The 18565-nt window shown below is 24.1% G+C and overlaps 6 protein-coding genes across 6 annotated transcripts; 5 read left to right on the forward strand and 1 right to left on the reverse strand.

Moving 5' to 3' along the window:
- Positions 1–564: 564 nt before the first annotated feature.
- Positions 565–1638, forward strand: DDB_G0271086 (hypothetical protein; the record flags this gene model as incomplete). The annotated part of the gene is made up of 2 exons (XM_641687.1): positions 565–835; positions 977–1638. 2 exons carry the CDS (start codon positions 565–567, stop codon positions 1636–1638), a joined length of 933 nt encoding a protein of 310 aa, XP_646779.1.
- Positions 1639–2111: 473 nt separating this feature from the next.
- DDB_G0270408 (hypothetical protein) lies at positions 2112–3320 on the forward strand (the record flags this gene model as incomplete). The annotated part of the gene is made up of 1 exon (XM_641688.1): positions 2112–3320. One exon carries the CDS (start codon positions 2112–2114, stop codon positions 3318–3320), a length of 1209 nt encoding a protein of 402 aa, XP_646780.1.
- A 700-nt stretch (positions 3321–4020) lies between these two features.
- DDB_G0270410 (PHD zinc finger-containing protein) lies at positions 4021–10416 on the reverse strand (the record flags this gene model as incomplete). The annotated part of the gene is made up of 2 exons (XM_641689.2): positions 4021–7449; positions 7531–10416. 2 exons carry the CDS (start codon positions 10414–10416, stop codon positions 4021–4023), a joined length of 6315 nt encoding a protein of 2104 aa, XP_646781.2.
- A 1386-nt stretch (positions 10417–11802) lies between these two features.
- On the forward strand, positions 11803–13785 carry DDB_G0270412 (hypothetical protein; the record flags this gene model as incomplete). Its single annotated transcript, XM_641690.1, has 1 exon — positions 11803–13785. One exon carries the CDS (start codon positions 11803–11805, stop codon positions 13783–13785), a length of 1983 nt encoding a protein of 660 aa, XP_646782.1.
- A 473-nt stretch (positions 13786–14258) lies between these two features.
- On the forward strand, positions 14259–15274 carry tmem56C (TMEM56 family protein 3; the record flags this gene model as incomplete). Its single annotated transcript, XM_641691.1, has 3 exons — positions 14259–14534; positions 14617–14784; positions 14900–15274. 3 exons carry the CDS (start codon positions 14259–14261, stop codon positions 15272–15274), a joined length of 819 nt encoding a protein of 272 aa, XP_646783.1.
- Positions 15275–15535: 261 nt separating this feature from the next.
- On the forward strand, positions 15536–18493 carry DDB_G0270416 (peptidase C19 family protein; the record flags this gene model as incomplete). The annotated part of the gene is made up of 5 exons (XM_641692.1): positions 15536–15641; positions 15729–16728; positions 16804–16869; positions 16938–17588; positions 17671–18493. The coding sequence occupies 5 exons, from the start codon at positions 15536–15538 to the stop codon at positions 18491–18493; spliced, it is 2646 nt and encodes an 881-aa protein (XP_646784.1).
- Between the last annotated feature and the right edge of the window lie 72 nt (positions 18494–18565).

Here is an 18565-nt window from a genome sequence, read left to right on the forward strand (position 1 = left end):
TTTTTTATTATAAAATTAAAATTTGTATGTATTTATATAAATCACCAATCCCATTAAATATTTATTTTTTTTTAATTTTTTTCTTTTTTTTAAAAAAATTTTCTCAATATATCTGACACAAACGCATTTAAATTTTTAATTTATTTTATTTTTATTTTTTTTTAATTTTTTTTTTTTTTTTTATTTTCTTTATTGGGGAATTTTTTTTTTCTTTTTTTAAAAATTTCTTTTTCCAATACCACATTCTCTTTAAATCAAATCAACCAAATCAAAAAAAAAAAACAAAATTAAAAAAAAAAAAAAAAAAAAAAAAAAAAAATATATTAATATAATTATTTTCTATTTATAGATTTTTTAAACATAAAATTTTTATATAAAATTAAACACAAACAAGAAAACAAAATTTTTGTATAATTACTTTTTTTTTTTTTTTTTTTTACACATAATTAATTAATTAATTAATCATCAACAACAATAACAATAACAATAACAACAAAAAGCAAAAAACAAAAATATAAAAAAACAAATAAAATAATATAAATAAATAAATAAATAATATATAGAATGGAGGCAATTACAATTGAAATTAATCAAGAAGGTATTTTAGATTTTGTTAAAAAATCATCACTCTCAAAATGGAAGAATAGATATGTCAGATTAGTTGATGGTGGTATTTATATTTATAAAACTGATAAAGATGAAGACTTTAAATGTATAGATTTAGAATTTTCAGTTTTAGACTCCAACCCAAAAGAAGCAGGAAATAGACCAAACTCATTTTTAATTAGAGATTCACATAATAAAGCTTTTCTTTTCTCTGCAAATACATCACAAGGTAAATAATTTTTAATATAAAAAAAAAAAAAAAAAAAAAAAAAAAAAAAAAAAAAAAAAAATTTAAACATATTAATAATTTTTTTTATTTTTTTATTTTTTTTATAATTATTATTATTATTATTATTTATATTATTTAAAGAATATAATAAATGGTTAGAAAATGTTAAAAGATCAACTGGTAAAAAGAATTCAGGATGTCCAACATTTGATTCAGCAGTTGCAAAGAGAGAAGGTAGAAATGATATAATGTTTAGAGCAAAAAAGAATATTTCAGGTAAGATCGCTAGTTCAGGAGTTGGTAAGAGTGGTTTAAAGAAATTGATTCCAGAAGAGGGTCGTGAATTGATTGGATCAGTTAAAAAGATCATTAAGAGAGTCTCAAATGAAGAGAAAGCAAATGAAATGGAGAAGAATATCCTAAAGATTTTAATCAAAGTGTTTTTCTACATTGATTCTAAAGCAATTCAAATTGGTGATTTGGCAAAGGTTGATAGAGCTTTACGTGACGGTTTCAATCATTTAGATCGTGCTTTCAGATACTATGGTGTAAAGAAAGCCGCTGATCTCGTTGTAATCTTGGAGAAGGCTTCTACTGCCTTGAAAGAAGCTGAACAAGAAACTGTAACCTTACTCACTCCTTTCTTTAGACCACACAATATTCAACTCATTCGTAATACTTTTGCATTTTTGGGTTCTTTAGACTTTTTCACTAAAGTTTGGGATGATTTGGAAATTGAAGATGATTTATTCTTATTAATTAGTGCTCTTAACAAATATACTCAAATTGAATTGATTTATTAAATAAATAATAATTAATTAATTAATTAATTAATTAATTAATCAATCATAAAAAATAAAAAAAATAAAAAAAATATTAATCAGTAATAATTATAATAATAATAATAGTCAATAATATAAAATTCAAAAATCATAAACATATATATGAAAATAAAATTTAATAATACACCAATCACAATAGTTTTATAGTAATTTTTTTTTTTTTTTAAAAAAAAAAAAAAAAAAAAAAAGAAAAAAAAAAAAAAAAAAAAAAAAAAAAAAAATAAAAAATAAAAAGCTTTTAATTTTGTACAATATTTATAAAGTTGTTTATAGTTCTTAATTATTTCATTTTTTTTTTTTTTTTTTTAAATTTTTGTGATAAAAATAGAATTAATTGAAATAAAAAGTTGGAAATTTCCAGTTAATTAACAGAAAAAAAAAAAAAAAATGTTGAAAAAAAAAAAAAATTTTAAAAAAAAAAAATCATTTAAAAAATGGAACAACAACAACATGATGATAATATAATTATAGAAGAAACTAATAATTCAATAACATTTAATGTTTGTAATACAATAAAAAGTAAAGTTAAATATGAAGATTTTTCAATAGATTCAATAATGAATTATCAAGAAATAGCAGAAGAGTTAGATGAAGAGGGTAATGTAATTGGTGAACCAGTTGAACAAGCAAAAGAAAAAGTAATAATAAATTCAAGTTTAAATGAAAACTCTAAATTTATTGGTTGTAATTCATTTTTTCATTCTGCTATCAAAGCATTTTCAGAACACCATCATTTAAATATACGTCCTGATGATATTTGGATGGCAATTTTAAATAATTTTTCAACTTTTATTAATAAATATGCACAAGATTTGAGAGACAAGTTGGTAGACTTTAAAGAGGGAAAGAAATTATTAATGGTTGAAACTGACTATCCAATTTTAAAAGCACCTCATGATAAATTAACATTAGAAATTAGTAAAGAAATTGAAAAAAATATAAAAGATCCATCAATTCGTGATTGGATAATACCAAATTTTTCAACAACCACCCAAACTGATAAAGTTGTTTTCGCATCTGCATTAATGTCAACTGTAAAATCTTTTTTCGATTTTAAATGTTATACAAGATGTGGTTTACCAAGTGTTACTCTTTTTGGTACTGTTGATGATTGGTTAAATTTAAAAGAAAGAATTGAAAGATTGAAAGAATTTGATATTATAAAAAATAAAAACCAAGAGGAAGAAGAGGAGGGACAAGAGGTAACTAATAAACCAATTATGAGTGAATGGGTATCAATGCTTCATCCAATCATTGATGAATTCATTTTAACAGCATCAGGTAAACCAAATATTGAATGGTGGTCATTAATTGCTAAAGAAAATGCAATAAGTGGTGGGCCTATTATAAATGGATGGATTACAGTTTTTTCAATTTTTAATAAAAAAAGTGTTTGTATATTTGATAATCAACAATATTGGTCCAATGGAAGGGAAAAAAGATTATTAAATCCTAATACTTGGTTGAGAATAGGTTATCATATGGCTTTAAATGGTTATCTTTCTTCTCCAATTCTTTTGGTTGAAGGTCCCAATCAATACAACTCAACTTTATTTGGTGGACATATGGCAATTAAAATTGATGAAAATTCTCCAACAACAATTTCCCCTTCACTTGATTGGTGTTTGGTTATTGATAAATAATAAATTTTTCCTGATATTACTAAAAAAAAAAAAAAAAAAATACCAAAAGAATATCATATTTTAATATAAAAATTTATTAATATGCATGAACGATAGAAAATTCAATTTTTATGGAGATCATTAATGATATTCTATTATTATTTTATTATATTATTGATAAAAAAAAAAAAAAAAAAAAAAAAAAAAAAACCCCTCATACGTGTAAAGAGTAGTAGAATTGGTAATTATAACCATCATATTTTTCTTCTTATTTTTCTTTTCATATCAAAACAAAAAATTACAATCAATTAAAAAAAATAACAAGGTTTTTGACTAAATTTGAAATTTTTTTTTTTTTCATTTTCATTCTCTATTTAATTATTATTATAATTTAACTCACCAATTTTTTAATTATCTTTTATAATTATCCAATAATTCAATTTCCTAATCTTTTTTTATAACTCAAGATTTTATAAAATGGTTTATCAAACTCAATTCTTTTCTTGTCAAAATCAAAGTATGACACAATTGGCAATATTGCAGAAACTTAAAAAAAAAGAGAAAAATTTTTATAAATAAATAAAATTGTTTTTTTTATTTGTACAACTTTTTTTTTGTTTTTTTATTATTCTTTTTCTTAAAGTGTTATTGTTGTGTTTTTTTTTTTTTTTTTTTTTAGTAATTTAAAAATTGTAAAAAGAAACTAAACTTTAAACAAAATTTATCTTCTTTTGAAATAAGGTTTTCTTCCCCATTGGTTGTGTTGATCATATTCATCTGGAAGAGTTGGCGAGTTTCCGGACCTATTTTGGTTATAGTTTGGTCCCCTTTGATTACCATAAAAATTGTTATTATTATTATTATTATTGTTATTAGTATTATTATTATTTGTATTATTAGTATTATTTATATTGCTATTTAAGTTATTGTTATTATTACTATATTTAAAGCTTGAAGGTGAATCTAATAGTTGTGGTGATTTATTTGATGAAGGTGTTGGAGGGTTTGATTTATTGGTACCGCTAGTATTTGTTTGAGAAGTTGATGAGGAAGATGAAGTCGAAGAAGTTGAAGAAGTTGATGGTTGTTGTGATTGTGATTGTTGTGATGGTAATGGTTCATTTCCATCCATATCATAGTCATCATTATGATAGGAAGAGAGTGGTGGCGAAGGAAAACCATTTCTTGGGTAGTTTGGTCTTCTATCCCAACCACTTTTATCAACGTTTCTATCATATGGAATTCTATTTTTATCGTTGTTATATCTTAAACTATTATCCCAACCACTCTTTCTGTGTGGGCTATCCCAATGATCATCTTTGAATCTTCCTCCATAACGATTTCCTCCTCCTCCTCCTCTATCGCCAGAGAATTGATCTCTGTCATTGTATGAATTCCAATTGTCACCTCTTCTATCCCAATCCCTTGGTTCTCTAACTTGATCTCTTGGATCTCCTCTTAATGGCAAGTCGCGATTATCTCTGTTTTCTCTTAATGATCCCATATCACCACTTCTTTCACGATTTAAACGATATGGTTGATCGATTGGATCCCTAAATCCACCTATTGAAGATGATAACCCACCTTTCATTGATGGTGATTGATTTGGTGATTGTGATGGTGTATAACTATTTCTTAATTCCCTTTCATGTGGATAACCAGAGGATGATTTAGATAAAGTTTGTTGATCAGAGTGATGATGATGATGTGGAGATGGTGGTGGTGGTGGTTGACTTGGTGGTGGTGGTGGTGGTTGATTTGGTGGTGGTGGTGGAGGTTGATCATTCAATTTATTGTTTATACTGCCACTACTATTGTTGTTGATATTGTTGCTATTATTTGTATTATTTGGTGAGTTGGTTTGGTTATTTGTATTATTTGATTCATCATTTGGTAATGAACCTTCCTCTTCTTGATGTCCATCACTATCATCAGCTCTTCTTTCTTCTTCTTTAATACATGGTAAGTCTTTTTCCTTTTGCTTGAATTCGGCTAACCATGCTTTCTTTCCAAATTTAGATTTATTTCCTTCATCATCTGGTGGAGATGATAATGATGCCGAGATTGGGGCAGATGTTGGAGTGGTTGGTGTTTTTTCATTCATCTCTATATCTTCATTTTCATCTGATGGAGATGAATCGGTTGGTTTCTTTTTCTTTGTAGATTTTGGTGAAACATTACCATTGCTATTAGATGTAGTTGATGTGGTTGGTGATGATTGTTGAGTAGTTGAGATTGTTGTTGTTGATAGTAATGATGGTGATGTATCAGTTGAACTACTATTACTATTACTTGTATTATTACTATTTTTTCTATTATTTTTTTCTTTTTCTTTTTTCTCTAATTGTTCGAAATTCTGAATGATTTGTTGTAATTTTCTATCCTCTCTAGAGGTTTTATCAGAAGGTGTATTGAAAAAAATGGAATCCATTTCCAATGATGACATTTTACCTTTTCTTTTCTTCTTTTGGGTTGGTGTCGCCATATTTGTTGTTGATGTTTCTTCTTTAATATTTTTTTCTACATTATTTTCTTCATTTTCGTTATTATTATCAAAATTATCATCATTTTCAATTATTTGTCCTTCTTGTTTTACCTGTTGCTGTTGTTGTAATTCTTGTTGTGATTCTTGTTGTTGTTGATGTTGTAATTGTTGTGGTGGTTGTTGTTGTTGTTGTTGTTGTTGTTGTTGTTGTTGTTGTTGTTGTTGTTGTTGTTGTTGTTGTTGTTGTTGTAATTGTAGTTGTTGTTGTTTTTGTTGTTGTTGTAATTCTTGTTTTATTTGTTGTTGATATAATTCTGTGCATTCTAATGATCTTTTCTTTAATTCTGGATCTACAGTTTCACCTAACATTTCTAACATTTTAATTCCAAATGAAGCTCTTTCATTAAACCAAATCGAGACAGAACATGTTGAGGTTCCACAGGCACAATAGATCCTATTCTTTAAACATTTATAGGGATAGTCAAAATCGATAGTTATCTCTTGATTCTTTTCTATTTGACTTAAACTAAAAATTGAAACTTTTAAATTATTTTTATTATTATTATTATTATTATTATTATTATTATTATTATTATTATTATTATTATTATTATTATTATTATTTATATTTATATTTATATTACTAAATTGAAATTTTGAATTTGGTAAACATGATCTTCTTATAAATTTACAAACGGAACCAGATCTAGCGTCTATACAGAGATCTCTTTCCTTTGGGTTATATGTGTTTTTTAAATATGAAGTATTATTGAATGATTGATAGGTTGAATTAAACATAAGGATTTGTGGATTGATTGTATTGAGTAAGAATCCATTTGAATCAACCCATTCATTCTTTATATCAATGATTTGATTTTTGAATATACCTGTACATTCACCAATGAATGTATTTTCATTTTGACCTAATTTTGATAATATAATTTTTTGTGGTTGTTCTGATGAAATTTGTTGTGGTTGAGATTGTTGTTGTTGTGGTGGTTTTTGATGTTGATGTTGTTGTTCAATTGTTGTGGTTGTTGTGGTTGTAGTTGTGGTGTTATTATTATTATTGTTATTATTATTTGATGATTCTTTTTTAATAATTAAAGGTTTTGAGGTGGTATTATTATTATTACTATTATTATTTGATAATTCTTTTTTAATAAGTAAAGGTCTTGAATTTAATCTACCAAATATAATTTTATCAAAATCTCTATTAATTTTACTTGATTCAACTATTAAATTGGATGGAATATCATTTGGAATAATGAAATCCTTATCGAAACTATTCTCCAAACCAATTGATTTCCATTTGGATATTTCATCTTGATCAATTTTCATTTCATCTTCATCTTCTTCGTCGTGGTGGTGGTGGTCTGATGATGATGAACTATGTTGGTAATATTGAATTTGATTATAGTTACTTTCAATTTGTTTTGATAATTCATGAGCATACTGAATCATATAGGTATTAACTTTACTTTCATCTATTTCCAATAATAATGAAATCGCCTTTTTAAAATCATTTCTATCCTTTTCATTAATCTCTATAAATAATAAACAATACTTTTGAAATAGTATATTATCTTCAACTGTTAAATTATAAATACATAATTTACCAACTTCTTTTAATTGTTTAATAGATTTTCTTTTACAATAATCATCCTAATTATAAAATAAATAATTGGTTAGTTTATATATTTTTTTTTTTTTTTAAAAAATAATAATAATAATAATTTTACTTACAATAAATTGACTTTTAATATAATTTGATTTTAAAAAAGAGAATAAATCCAAACCAGTTTGAAAATATGGAGAAGGTTGTTCAATATCAATAGAATTGAATTTTTCTTTGAGTGCATTAATTGACATAGTATCTTCAATATAGGTGAAACCAATATTTTTAGAATTTACATCAAAATCTTTTAATAAACTTGGGAACCCATTGTCAGAATCTAACATTGGAGTATTTTTACCACTATCTGGATTTGTGGTAATATTCTCCCCAAGTGATGAAGAGGATGATAATAATGGAGTATTGTTGGTATCTATTTCCATATTTACTTCGCCACTCATTAAAGTTTCTGATTTTAATTTTGGTGTTTGTGATCCTGTATTTAGAGTTGTAGATGATATGGATGGGGATTGATAATTTGTTGTGGTAGATGATGATGATGATGATGATGATGATGATGATGATGATGATGATGATGATGATGATGATGATGATGATGATGATGATGATGATGATGATGTAAGTGGTGGTGGTGCTGGTGGTAATATTGATTCTTCTAAAAGTAATGGTGTTGATGATTGAGCTGTAGAAGCTGCAGGTTTCTTTGCGCCTACAGCAATAGGTGAAGCAGGTGTACTATTTGAGGTGGTGGTGGTAGTAGTGGTAGTAGTAGTTTGTTTCTTCCTTCTATTATTTGGACCAGTTGAAGTTGATTTTCTTTTCTTTCCACCTGGACCACCTTTAGCATTTGGTGTATTTGGACCTAAACGTGATGGTGTTGTTGATTCATCGATATCTAAATTACTCTCCAAGTTATCCAATTTCTCACAGGTATGACAAGTGAATGGATCTGGTATATCTCTTGTATTTTTAGATTGAACACAAGAGAGATGACTCCAATTATGACAAGAAAGACATTGAATGATCTTACCAACCAAACATTCCTTCTTACCACATGTACAATCCATAATTTTCAATTCACATTGTTCACAATAGAAATGTTTTGGTACATTATTTGCTCCCTTTATACCATAACAAATACTATGTTGCCATTTGTCACATGTTTCACATTGAACCATTAAACCTTGATCGATGTTGTTATTGCAAATACATCTAATTACCGACTCTTTAGAGTCATCATCGGAATCTTCATCTTCCTCCTCCTCTTCATCCTCTTCTTTTTTCGCTTTCTCTGCTGCCTTGGCTTTCTCTGCTGCTTTGGCTTTCTCTGCCTTTAATTTGTCTGCAGCTGCTGCTGCTGCTTTCTTTGAAACCGTTTTATGAATTATTTCTTTTTCCTTTTGTTGTTGCTGTTCTTTTTCTTTTTGTTCCTTTTCTTTTTCCTTTAATTCTTTTTCAAGTTTTTCTTTTTCTTTTTGTTCTTTCTCTTTCTCTTTTTCTTTTTCCTTCTCTTTTTCCTTCTCTTTTTCTTTTTCTTTTTGTTCCTTTTCTTTTTCTTTTTCTTTAAATTCTTTTTCTCTCTCTTTTTGCTCTTTATCTTTTTCCTTTTGTTGTTGTTGTTGAAGTTCTCTATCTTTTTGTTGTTCCCTTTCTTTTTCTTTTTGTTGTTCTCTATCTTTTTGCTGTTCTCTTTCTTTCTCTTTTTCACTATGGTGGTGATGATGATGGTGGTGATGTTTATCCTTTTGATCTTTATTATCTTTTTCTTTATTATCTTTTTCTTTATCTTTTTCCCTATCTTTTTCTTTATCTTTTTCTTTTTCTTTATCTTTTTCTTTTTCTTTATCTTTATCTTTATCTTTTTCTTTTTCTTTTTCTTTTTCTTTTTCTTTTTCTTTTTCTTTTTCTTTTTCTTTTTCTTTTTCTATATGATTTTGAGAGGTTTGAATTGGAGTTTTTGTTTTACTTTTACCTTTTCTTGGTGTAGTAACAGATGGTGCAGAGTTATTACTATTATTGTTATTATTATTATTATTGTTGTTGTTGTTGTTGTTGTTGTTGTTGTTGTTGTTGTTGTTGTTGTTGTTGTTGTTGTTGTTGTTGTTGTTGTTGTTGTTGTTGTTGTTGTTGTTGTTGTTGTTGTTGTTGTTGTTGTTGTTGTTGTTGTTGTTGTTGTTGTTGTTTGGTGTTGCTATAGTGAGAGATGATGTTGGTGGTGTTGAATGATTCTTTTTAGATGACAATATTGGTGGTTTATCAGGTATATCTTCCATATCTCTATCAGTTGGTAATTTATTATTATTATTGTTACGATCTTTATGATCTTTGTTATTTATACCACTTGTGGAAGTGGTATTTGAGGCTGCGTTAGTACTACCTGTATTATTATTATTATTATTACTACTATTATTATTATTATTGCTATTGTTATTGTTATTGTTATTTAATATTGAAATTGGAACAAGAGTGCTATCATTTTTATTTTCACCACCGTTCATTGATGATGATTGAATGGTCGGTGAATCAGCTTCCAATGAAATCTTTGGGAGTTGTGAATCTTTTATTATACCACCATGAATTGGTGTATTTGGTTTGGATGTTAATGTTGTAGTTGGTTGTTTTGGAGAATTTAATGGTATAGATGTTGAAGTATTGTTTGATGATATGTTATTTACTGTTGTTGTATTGATTGATGATGATGACGACGATGATGACGACGATGATGATGTTGTGGTAGTGGTGGTGGTTGTTGTTGTTGTTGATGCAGTTACTGTTGTGTTTGTTGTAGAAGTGGTAGATGTAGGTGTCTCTGATTTAAGTGAACCAAATAAATTTGTAAAGTCCAACTGTTTAAAAAGTGTAGAAGGTGGAGGCTCTGTTTTAACTGAACTTATATCAATGCTAGTACTAGAAATTACTGGAGATTCTAATATATTCTTTGGTAATGCCCTTCTAGCTACAGATTTTCTACTACTCTTTTTATTTTCTTCACTCATTTTATTCTATATATATGTATGTATGTGTATGTATGTAGGTGTTATGTGAATGTATGTGTGTGTTTATATTTTTGAGGTGTGTATGATGTTGTTGTTGTTGTGGTTGTTTATTTTTACGACTATAATAATAATAACAATAATATTATTAATAATAATAATAATAAAAATTAGTATTAAAATATAAATATGAACAAAAAAAAAAAAGAAAACTATTTTAATTTACCTACCTTTTAACCTGCTTAAGATGTGTATAATTTATTTTTTTAGTGCTGATATATTACTATTGTATATGTACATGATCATGCCCTTTTATTTCTATAAATTTCCTCTGGATATATATATGTGATATAATCCTTTTTCTTTTTCTTTTTTTTTTTTTCCTTTAAAATAAAAAGTGATAGTAGTAGAAAATTTAAAAAAATAAAAAATAAAAAAAAAAAATAAAAATAAAAAAAAAGAAAACACAAGAAATATCAATTGGTGTGTACTATATAAAAGAAACTTGTATGTTTTTTTTATATGTACAAAGAATATGAATATATGTAAGGTGTGAGAGAGTGAGTGAGTGAGTGAGTGTGTGTGTGTATGTGTATTCTATATAAAACAAAGGATGTTTATTTTATTTTTATTTTGTTTTTTTTTTTTTTTTTTTTTCTTTTTTTATCGGTTGGTATGAAGTAAAAAATAAAAAAAAATTTAAAAAAAAAAAAAAAAAAAATAAAATAAAATAAAAAAATTCAGAAAAAATGAAAAAAAAAAAAAAAAAAAAAAAAAAAAAAAATGAAAAAAAAAAAAAAGCAACACATAGAATAAATTTCAACAAGTAATGATTACATTCAAATTCCCTATTTAGGTTTCAAATTTACTATTATTACTATTTTTTTTTTTTTTTTTTTTTTCCTTTACTGTTATGATCTTTTTTTATTTTTTTTTTTAGAAACTCAAAGTTTTTAAAAATAATGATAATGACCAAAAAAAAAAAAAAAATTTATGACCAAACTTTTAGTCGTAGAGTGTTAATAAAATATCTTTTTTTTAAAAAATAAAAAGAAAAAAAAAAAAATAAAATAAAATAAAACAAAATAATTATTTTCAGTATTTTTATAAATATCTTGCTAATTAGCACTTAATAAGATTGACTAAACACAAAATAATATCACCCAAATCTATTACTGCTATTTTTGTAATTATTAAAAATAAAAAAAAAAAAAAAAATTTTTATTGTTTTTACTTCAGTAGTCCCACAACATTTCCATTTTTTTTTTTTTTTTTTTCCAATTTTTTTATTTTTTTATTTTTTTATTTTGTTTTTTTTAATTTTTTTTTTATTTTATTTTATTTTATTTTATTATTAAACTAATTAAATAAATAAAAAAGAAAAATAAAATGAGTTTTCTTAAAATTAATAAAATAGCATTAAAATCTTCAACAACTATTTTAAAATCTTCTTCACCTTTATCAGGCAAAACCAAATTTAATCATATTAATAGTCGTAGTAGTAGTAGAAGCAATGAAAATAATTATGAAAAAAGATATTATTCATCATTTAGTATGAAAGAAGATCCAGAACCATCAAAACCATTTGGTTTTAAACCATTAATTGCATTAGTATTGGTTGGTGGTATTAGTGCATATTTATACAAAGCTTGGGATAATCAAGATTTCATGTTTTCTTCTAAGTTACCATACCAAAGAGAAGAAGTTGAAAAATTTAAAAAAATCATGAAAGAAATACATCAAGATTCACAAAGAGAAAATTTAAATATTGAAAAAGAATCAAAAGAATCAAAAGAATCTGATCAACAACAACAACATCAACAACAACAACAACAACAACATCATCAACAAGAAGAAGAAAAAGAAGAAGAAAAAGTAGGAGTAGAAAATACTACATTAGAAGATAATATTATAGAATCAATAAAAAATCATGAAGAAGAAATGAAAAATGAATTGGTATCATTAATTGAATCAGTTCAAGATAAATATGCACATTCAAATGATGATGAAATCAATGCAGATGAAAGAGAAATGGATTCAGAGACTGGTGTTAGTATTAGTGATGAGATTTCAAAATTAATTGAAGAACATAAACAAAATGAAGAAGAGTCATTACCAGATTTACTTGATGTTAATTATGGTGTATTATCTATTATTCCAGAAGCTGTTAAATCTGCTGAAGAAACAGTTGAAAATGCATTAAAGAAATTCACTCATAGCAATGATGATGATGATGATACAACAACTACTTCAATCATTATTAATACATCAGATGAATTAAAGAATCATAATATTAATATTGAAAATGGAAATGAAGAATCTTTAGTCGATTCATTAGATGTTAATTATAATGTATTATCAATTATTCCAGAGAAAGTTAAATCAGCTGAAGAAAAAGTTGAAAATGTATTAAAGAAATTTGAAGAACAATATTTGGAGAAAGTTGAAAAATTAATTTCTGAAAATATGAAGTTAAAAGTTGATTTTGATAAACTTATCAATGGAAAAGATGATGAGTTAAAGAGAGTAGAGGAAGAGATTAGAGAAAAGTATAGATCATCATTAGATGCAGCTATTGAAGAGTTGAATAAGGATTTGGATGAAAAGTTAAAGGATATGGATCAATTCATAAAGTCAAAGGTATTTGATAACCAAGCAGTGCTTCAAGAGACATTGGAAAAACAAAAATCAAATCTTATCAATATTTTCAAACAACAGGCTGAATCTATTAAACAATCTGAATTGGAGAAGAGGGCAATCACTCAATTGACTCAATGCATTGTGGATCTTCAAAAACTTTTACATGATAAATCAGCTATCGACGGTGCTAATGGTAAGGGATTGCTCGTTAGATCGTTCAAGAATTTGACAGATCTTTCAAACTATGATCAGTTGATTAAGGAATTACTCTCGACTTTACCAGAAGGATTTGAAAAGAAGCCAGTCATTCCTCTCGATACATTGAATAATCAATTCCAAGATATTGCAAAGAAATTGAGAAAGTCTCAATTAATCGATCCAAATGATAATTCTTTGCTTGGTAAAGCAGTCTCAGAGTTGGCTTCTTTATTTATCATTCCAGAGAAAGGTATGGTTCAAGGTAATGATTATGATGCTATCTTGGCTCGTGCTGAAGATCACTTAAGAAAAAATAATCTCTCCTCTGCTATCAAAGAAATGGAATCCATTCAACAACAATCCTCAAAATCATCAACAAACATCGATAATCATCACCTTTCAAAATTAACTTCCAATTGGATTAAACAAGCAAAAGAAAGAGATCAATTAGAAAATATTTCAAAATTATTAGAGTTAAAATTGGAATTAATTCATAAACAACAACAACAAATTAAAGAGGAACAACAAAAATAAATAAATAAATAAATAAATAAATAAAAAAAAATAAAAAAAAAATATCTCATATTTTCATTTTTCATTTTTGGGTTGACGTGTTATCACTAATTAATTCAATGAAAAAAAAAAAAAAAAAAATTATTGCAACATCCAGATCCAAAAATGGGTTAAAAATGAGAATTAAAAAAAAAAAAAATTTTAAAATAATAAAAAAAAAAAAAATTTTGTGTGAAAATATGTGTGTTTTTCATAATAAATAGTGTTATTAAAACAATAAAAAAAAAAAAAAAAAATAAAAAAAATAAAAAAAAAATATATAAAAAAAAAAAATTTAATTTAAAATTTTTTATTTACAAAAAAAAAAAAAAAAAACAAAACAAATAAAATAAAAATAAATATAATATAATTTTAAATAAATAAATAAATAAATAAATAAATAAATAAATAAATAAATAAATAAATAAATAAATAAATAAATAAAAAAAAAATAAATGTCATCAATTAATGGAATTGATAATATAAAATTTGATTATGAATTTAGTAATTCATTATACTATAGGAATTCAATTTTCTTTTCAATAATATTTTTCATTATATATAAAAAGTCAAGTTATATTACAGAGAACTTTTTTGGAGAATTAGTTAAAAAAGCATATACAACATTAACAGAAAAAAAAAAATTAGAATGGGATCAAAGAGTAGTTTCAATGATACATGCATTTTTAGTTTTACCATTTTGTATAATTTCAGCTGTTGAATCATTTAAAGTAATTATTATTTAAACAATATATATATAATTTTTTTTTTTTTTTTCTCTAAACATTTCTAATTAATAATTTAAATATTTAGTATGGTGATATTTTTTATTTTCAAAATGATTCACTTTTAATGGTTTTGTCAATTTCTTCTGGTTATTTCATTTGGGATTTAATAATTTGTTATAAAGATCCTAAATTAGTTGGAACTCCAATGATTATTCATGCAATAATGGGTTTATCTTCAAATATTTATGTAGCTGTAAGTATTTTTTTTTATTTTTTTTTTTTAAATAAAATAGGTGATCTTTATATTAATATGAAAAAAAAAAAAAAAAAAAAAAATGAAAAAATGAAAAAATGAAAAAATAAAAAAGTTACCACATGGAAGACCATGTTTTGTTCCAATTGTTGCAATTTTATTAATAACAGAAATTAGTACAATTCCATTAAATATGAAAGGATTCATTCAGGTTGTAAATTCAAAATCAAAATATTATAATTGGTCATTGGGTGCATTTGTAATTACATTTTTAGTATCAAGATGTATTATTGGATTACCATTTGATATTTATTTAGTTTATGGTTGTATTCAAAGATGGGACGTTTTTCCAATGGATAAATCATTGGTATTCATAACAGAGTGTGGAATTCAATTCTTTTTAAATAGTTATTGGAGTTTCTTATTAATAAAAAAACTATATCAAACTTATTTAAATCCAATTCCAAATCATAAAAAAAATGAAGATTAAAGAAATGAAATAAAAAATAAAAAATAATGTAAAATAAAATTAAAAACTGGATTAAATTAAATTATTTTTTGGATTTCAATAATTTTTTTTTTTACTTTTTTTATTCATTTTCAACAAAAAAACAAATTAAGGAGAAAAAACTTTTTTATTTTTTATTTTTTTTTTTTTTTTTTTTTTTTTTTTTTTCACAAAATAAAATTTTTTTTTTTTTTTTTTTTTTTTTTTTTTTCTTTGCACATGTAATCAAATAGATAATTACATATGGATAGTTTTAAAACTTCAGGTTTTGATATATATATTTTTCAAAAAAATGTTTTAGAAGCATCTCTTATTTTTTATAAATCTGGTTTTTCTTTTGAAAAGAATGGTAAGTTTTATTTTATTTAAATAGTTTAATAATATTTTAGAAAAATGCTAATTTGTTTTTTTTTTTTTTTAAAAAAAAAAATAAAAGATGAAGGTGAAATTGCACTTTATATTGAAAAATGGGGATGTAAAGAGATACCTTTTCAAAACAATGTTAAAAGTTTTAAAGTAAATGGTAATGATATAGATGACATTGACGAAAATGATTGTTTCAAAACTATAGAGATTTATTTTTTAAGTGGATATCATAAAGTTACAATTAAAGGTGAAATTTCTAAAGAGATATGGCCAGAGTTTAAACAATTCTTAAGAGATATATATGGTTGTAAATATATAGATAATAGTAAATTTCAATCTCATTGTGAAACTACAATAAATAATAATAATAATAATAATAATAATAATAATAATAATAATAATAATAATAGTAGTAGTAGTAGTAATAAACCTTCATTTTCACTTGGAGGTGGTAGCACCAACTCTAAAATATCAAAATTCTCTGTTTTATCAAATAGTAATTTAAAATCTATTGCTGGGAAATCAAATACAACAAATGAATTATTTCAAAAAAGACATAACCTTGTATTTGGCAATTTAGGAAATAAAATAACCGAACAAAATAACAACAACAGCAATAATAATATTAATATTAATAATAAAATAAAATCGAATACTTCAAATGAAACACAATCAAATTCAAACAACACCATCGATGTAAAAAAGAATTACGAATTTTTTCGGAAACAATATGATATTATAAAAACCAAAGAAAACACGGACAACTATGATTTTGGTATTTTTAATGATATTGGTGATAACGATGAAATTGAAGAAGTTGTAAATAAAACAAATTTAACTAAAAAAAGGGAAAGAAACGATGAAATAGCTGATAATAACAAATTTCAAAGAAAAGAAACATATGAATCATCATCAAGTTCCAAATCTATAAACAGTAATTACTATAATAGTAATAGTAGTAGTAGTAATAGTAGTATTTTTAGTAGTAGTAATGGTATCAGTGGTAGTGGTAGTAAGAGTAGCTTAGCGATATCAGGAAAACACAAAGGTTTAAATAACCTTGGAAATACGTGAGTGTTAAAAAAAAAAAAAAAAAATTAATAGAAAATTACTAATTGTATTTTTTTTTTTTTTTTTAATTTTAGTTGTTATATGAATGCAATTTTACAATCACTTTTTGGTATTAAAAAATTATATAGAGATATTAAAGAGTAAGTGAATATATATTTTTTTTTTTTTGTTTCAATAAATAGTTTATTAATATTAATATTTATTAAAGCGTAAAGAATCAATATTTTAAAGATGATATTAAACTATATAACCAATTATTAAAAGTTTGGGATTCAGTGAATGATGACGAAGATGATTTATATTCATCTTTATTATTATTTAAATCAAGATATAGTAGAGATATTGGGGTTGACACAGAGGATTTAAAAGATTGTATTGATAGTTTAATACCATATTTTAAAGGTTACTCACAACATGATGCTCATGAATTTTTAGTTTCATTTTTAGATTTATTAGAAGAACAATTTAAATCATTTTTAATAAAGAAATTTGGTGGTGGTGATGATAATAATAATAATAATAATAATAATAATTATTCAAATAATAATATTTCATTAACTCTACAATCTTCAAATGATTCTTCAACTAGCAATAACACAGTGAATGGGGATAAGGATAGCGATAAAGATAGCGAAGAAGATGAGGCAGAGAAATCATTAGAAATTGAAAAAATTAAAAAAAAAGAAATTAAAGAATTGAATGAAACTGTAAATTCTATCATTAAAGATATTTGTCCAATAACTGCTAATTTCAAATCATCAATAACAAATATGTTACAATGCTGTAAATGCAATGATATTCAATATTCTGTTGAAGTTTTTAATGATCTATCTTTAAATGTTCCAAAAAATTCCTTTAGGTATGCAAAATATATTTTCTTTTTTTTTTTTTTTTTTAAAAAAGTATATTCTAGATATTAATACTTATTTATTTATATAAAGTGAAGAGAAGAATTTAAATCTTAGTGATTTAGTTGAACAATATTTAAAAGAAGAGATCATTGAAAGAAAGTGTTCAAAATGTAAACATGAAAAATCAAAAATAGTAAAAGTATTTTCAAATGTGCCAAATATTTTAGTTTTACACTTGAAAAGATTTAAATTTGATACTTCAAGAAATAAATTTCTAAAGAATAACTATATTACTGAGCCACTAGAATCTATAGTTTTAGATCAATATTCAATCGATATCCCTGAAAATAATGATGGGAATGTAAATAATGATAATAATAATAATAATAACGAAAAAGAAAAAGAAAAAGAAAAAGAAAAAGAAAAAGAAAAAGAAAAAGAAAAAGAAAAAGAAAAAGAAAAAGAAAAAGAAAAAGAAAAAGAAAAAGAAAAAGAAAAAGAAAAAGAAAATGAAAAAGAAAAAGAAAAAGAAAATGAAAATGAAAAAGAAAAAGAAAGTTTAAATGATAAAAAAGAATTTGATATAGTAAATGTAAAAAAAGAAATAATTAATGAAAATGTAAATATTAAAAATGAAATACAAAATGAAAAATTGGAAGAAATGGTCAATACTGATAATGGTGCTCTAAAAGAAATCATTTTAAAATCAAAAAAACAAACTGTAAATTATTCACTTCAAAGTATAGTAAAACATGATGGTACGCTTGATATTGGACATTATACATGTTGTATGAATGTAAATAACTCTTGGAAACAATTTGATGACTCTGAAGTTTCTTCAACCGATAGAAATCAAGTTTTTTCAACTAAAAATGGTTATATATTTTTTTATTTAAAACGATCAAAAAAGTAATAACAATAAATAATTTTTTTTTTTTCCAAGTAATAAATATCAATCAAAAAAAAAAAAAAAATAATTTACAAA

The sequence above is a fragment of the Dictyostelium discoideum genome (genome assembly GCF_000004695.1).
Source record: "Dictyostelium discoideum AX4 chromosome 1 chromosome, whole genome shotgun sequence".
Classification (NCBI taxonomy): Eukaryota; Evosea; class Eumycetozoa; order Dictyosteliales; family Dictyosteliaceae; genus Dictyostelium; species Dictyostelium discoideum.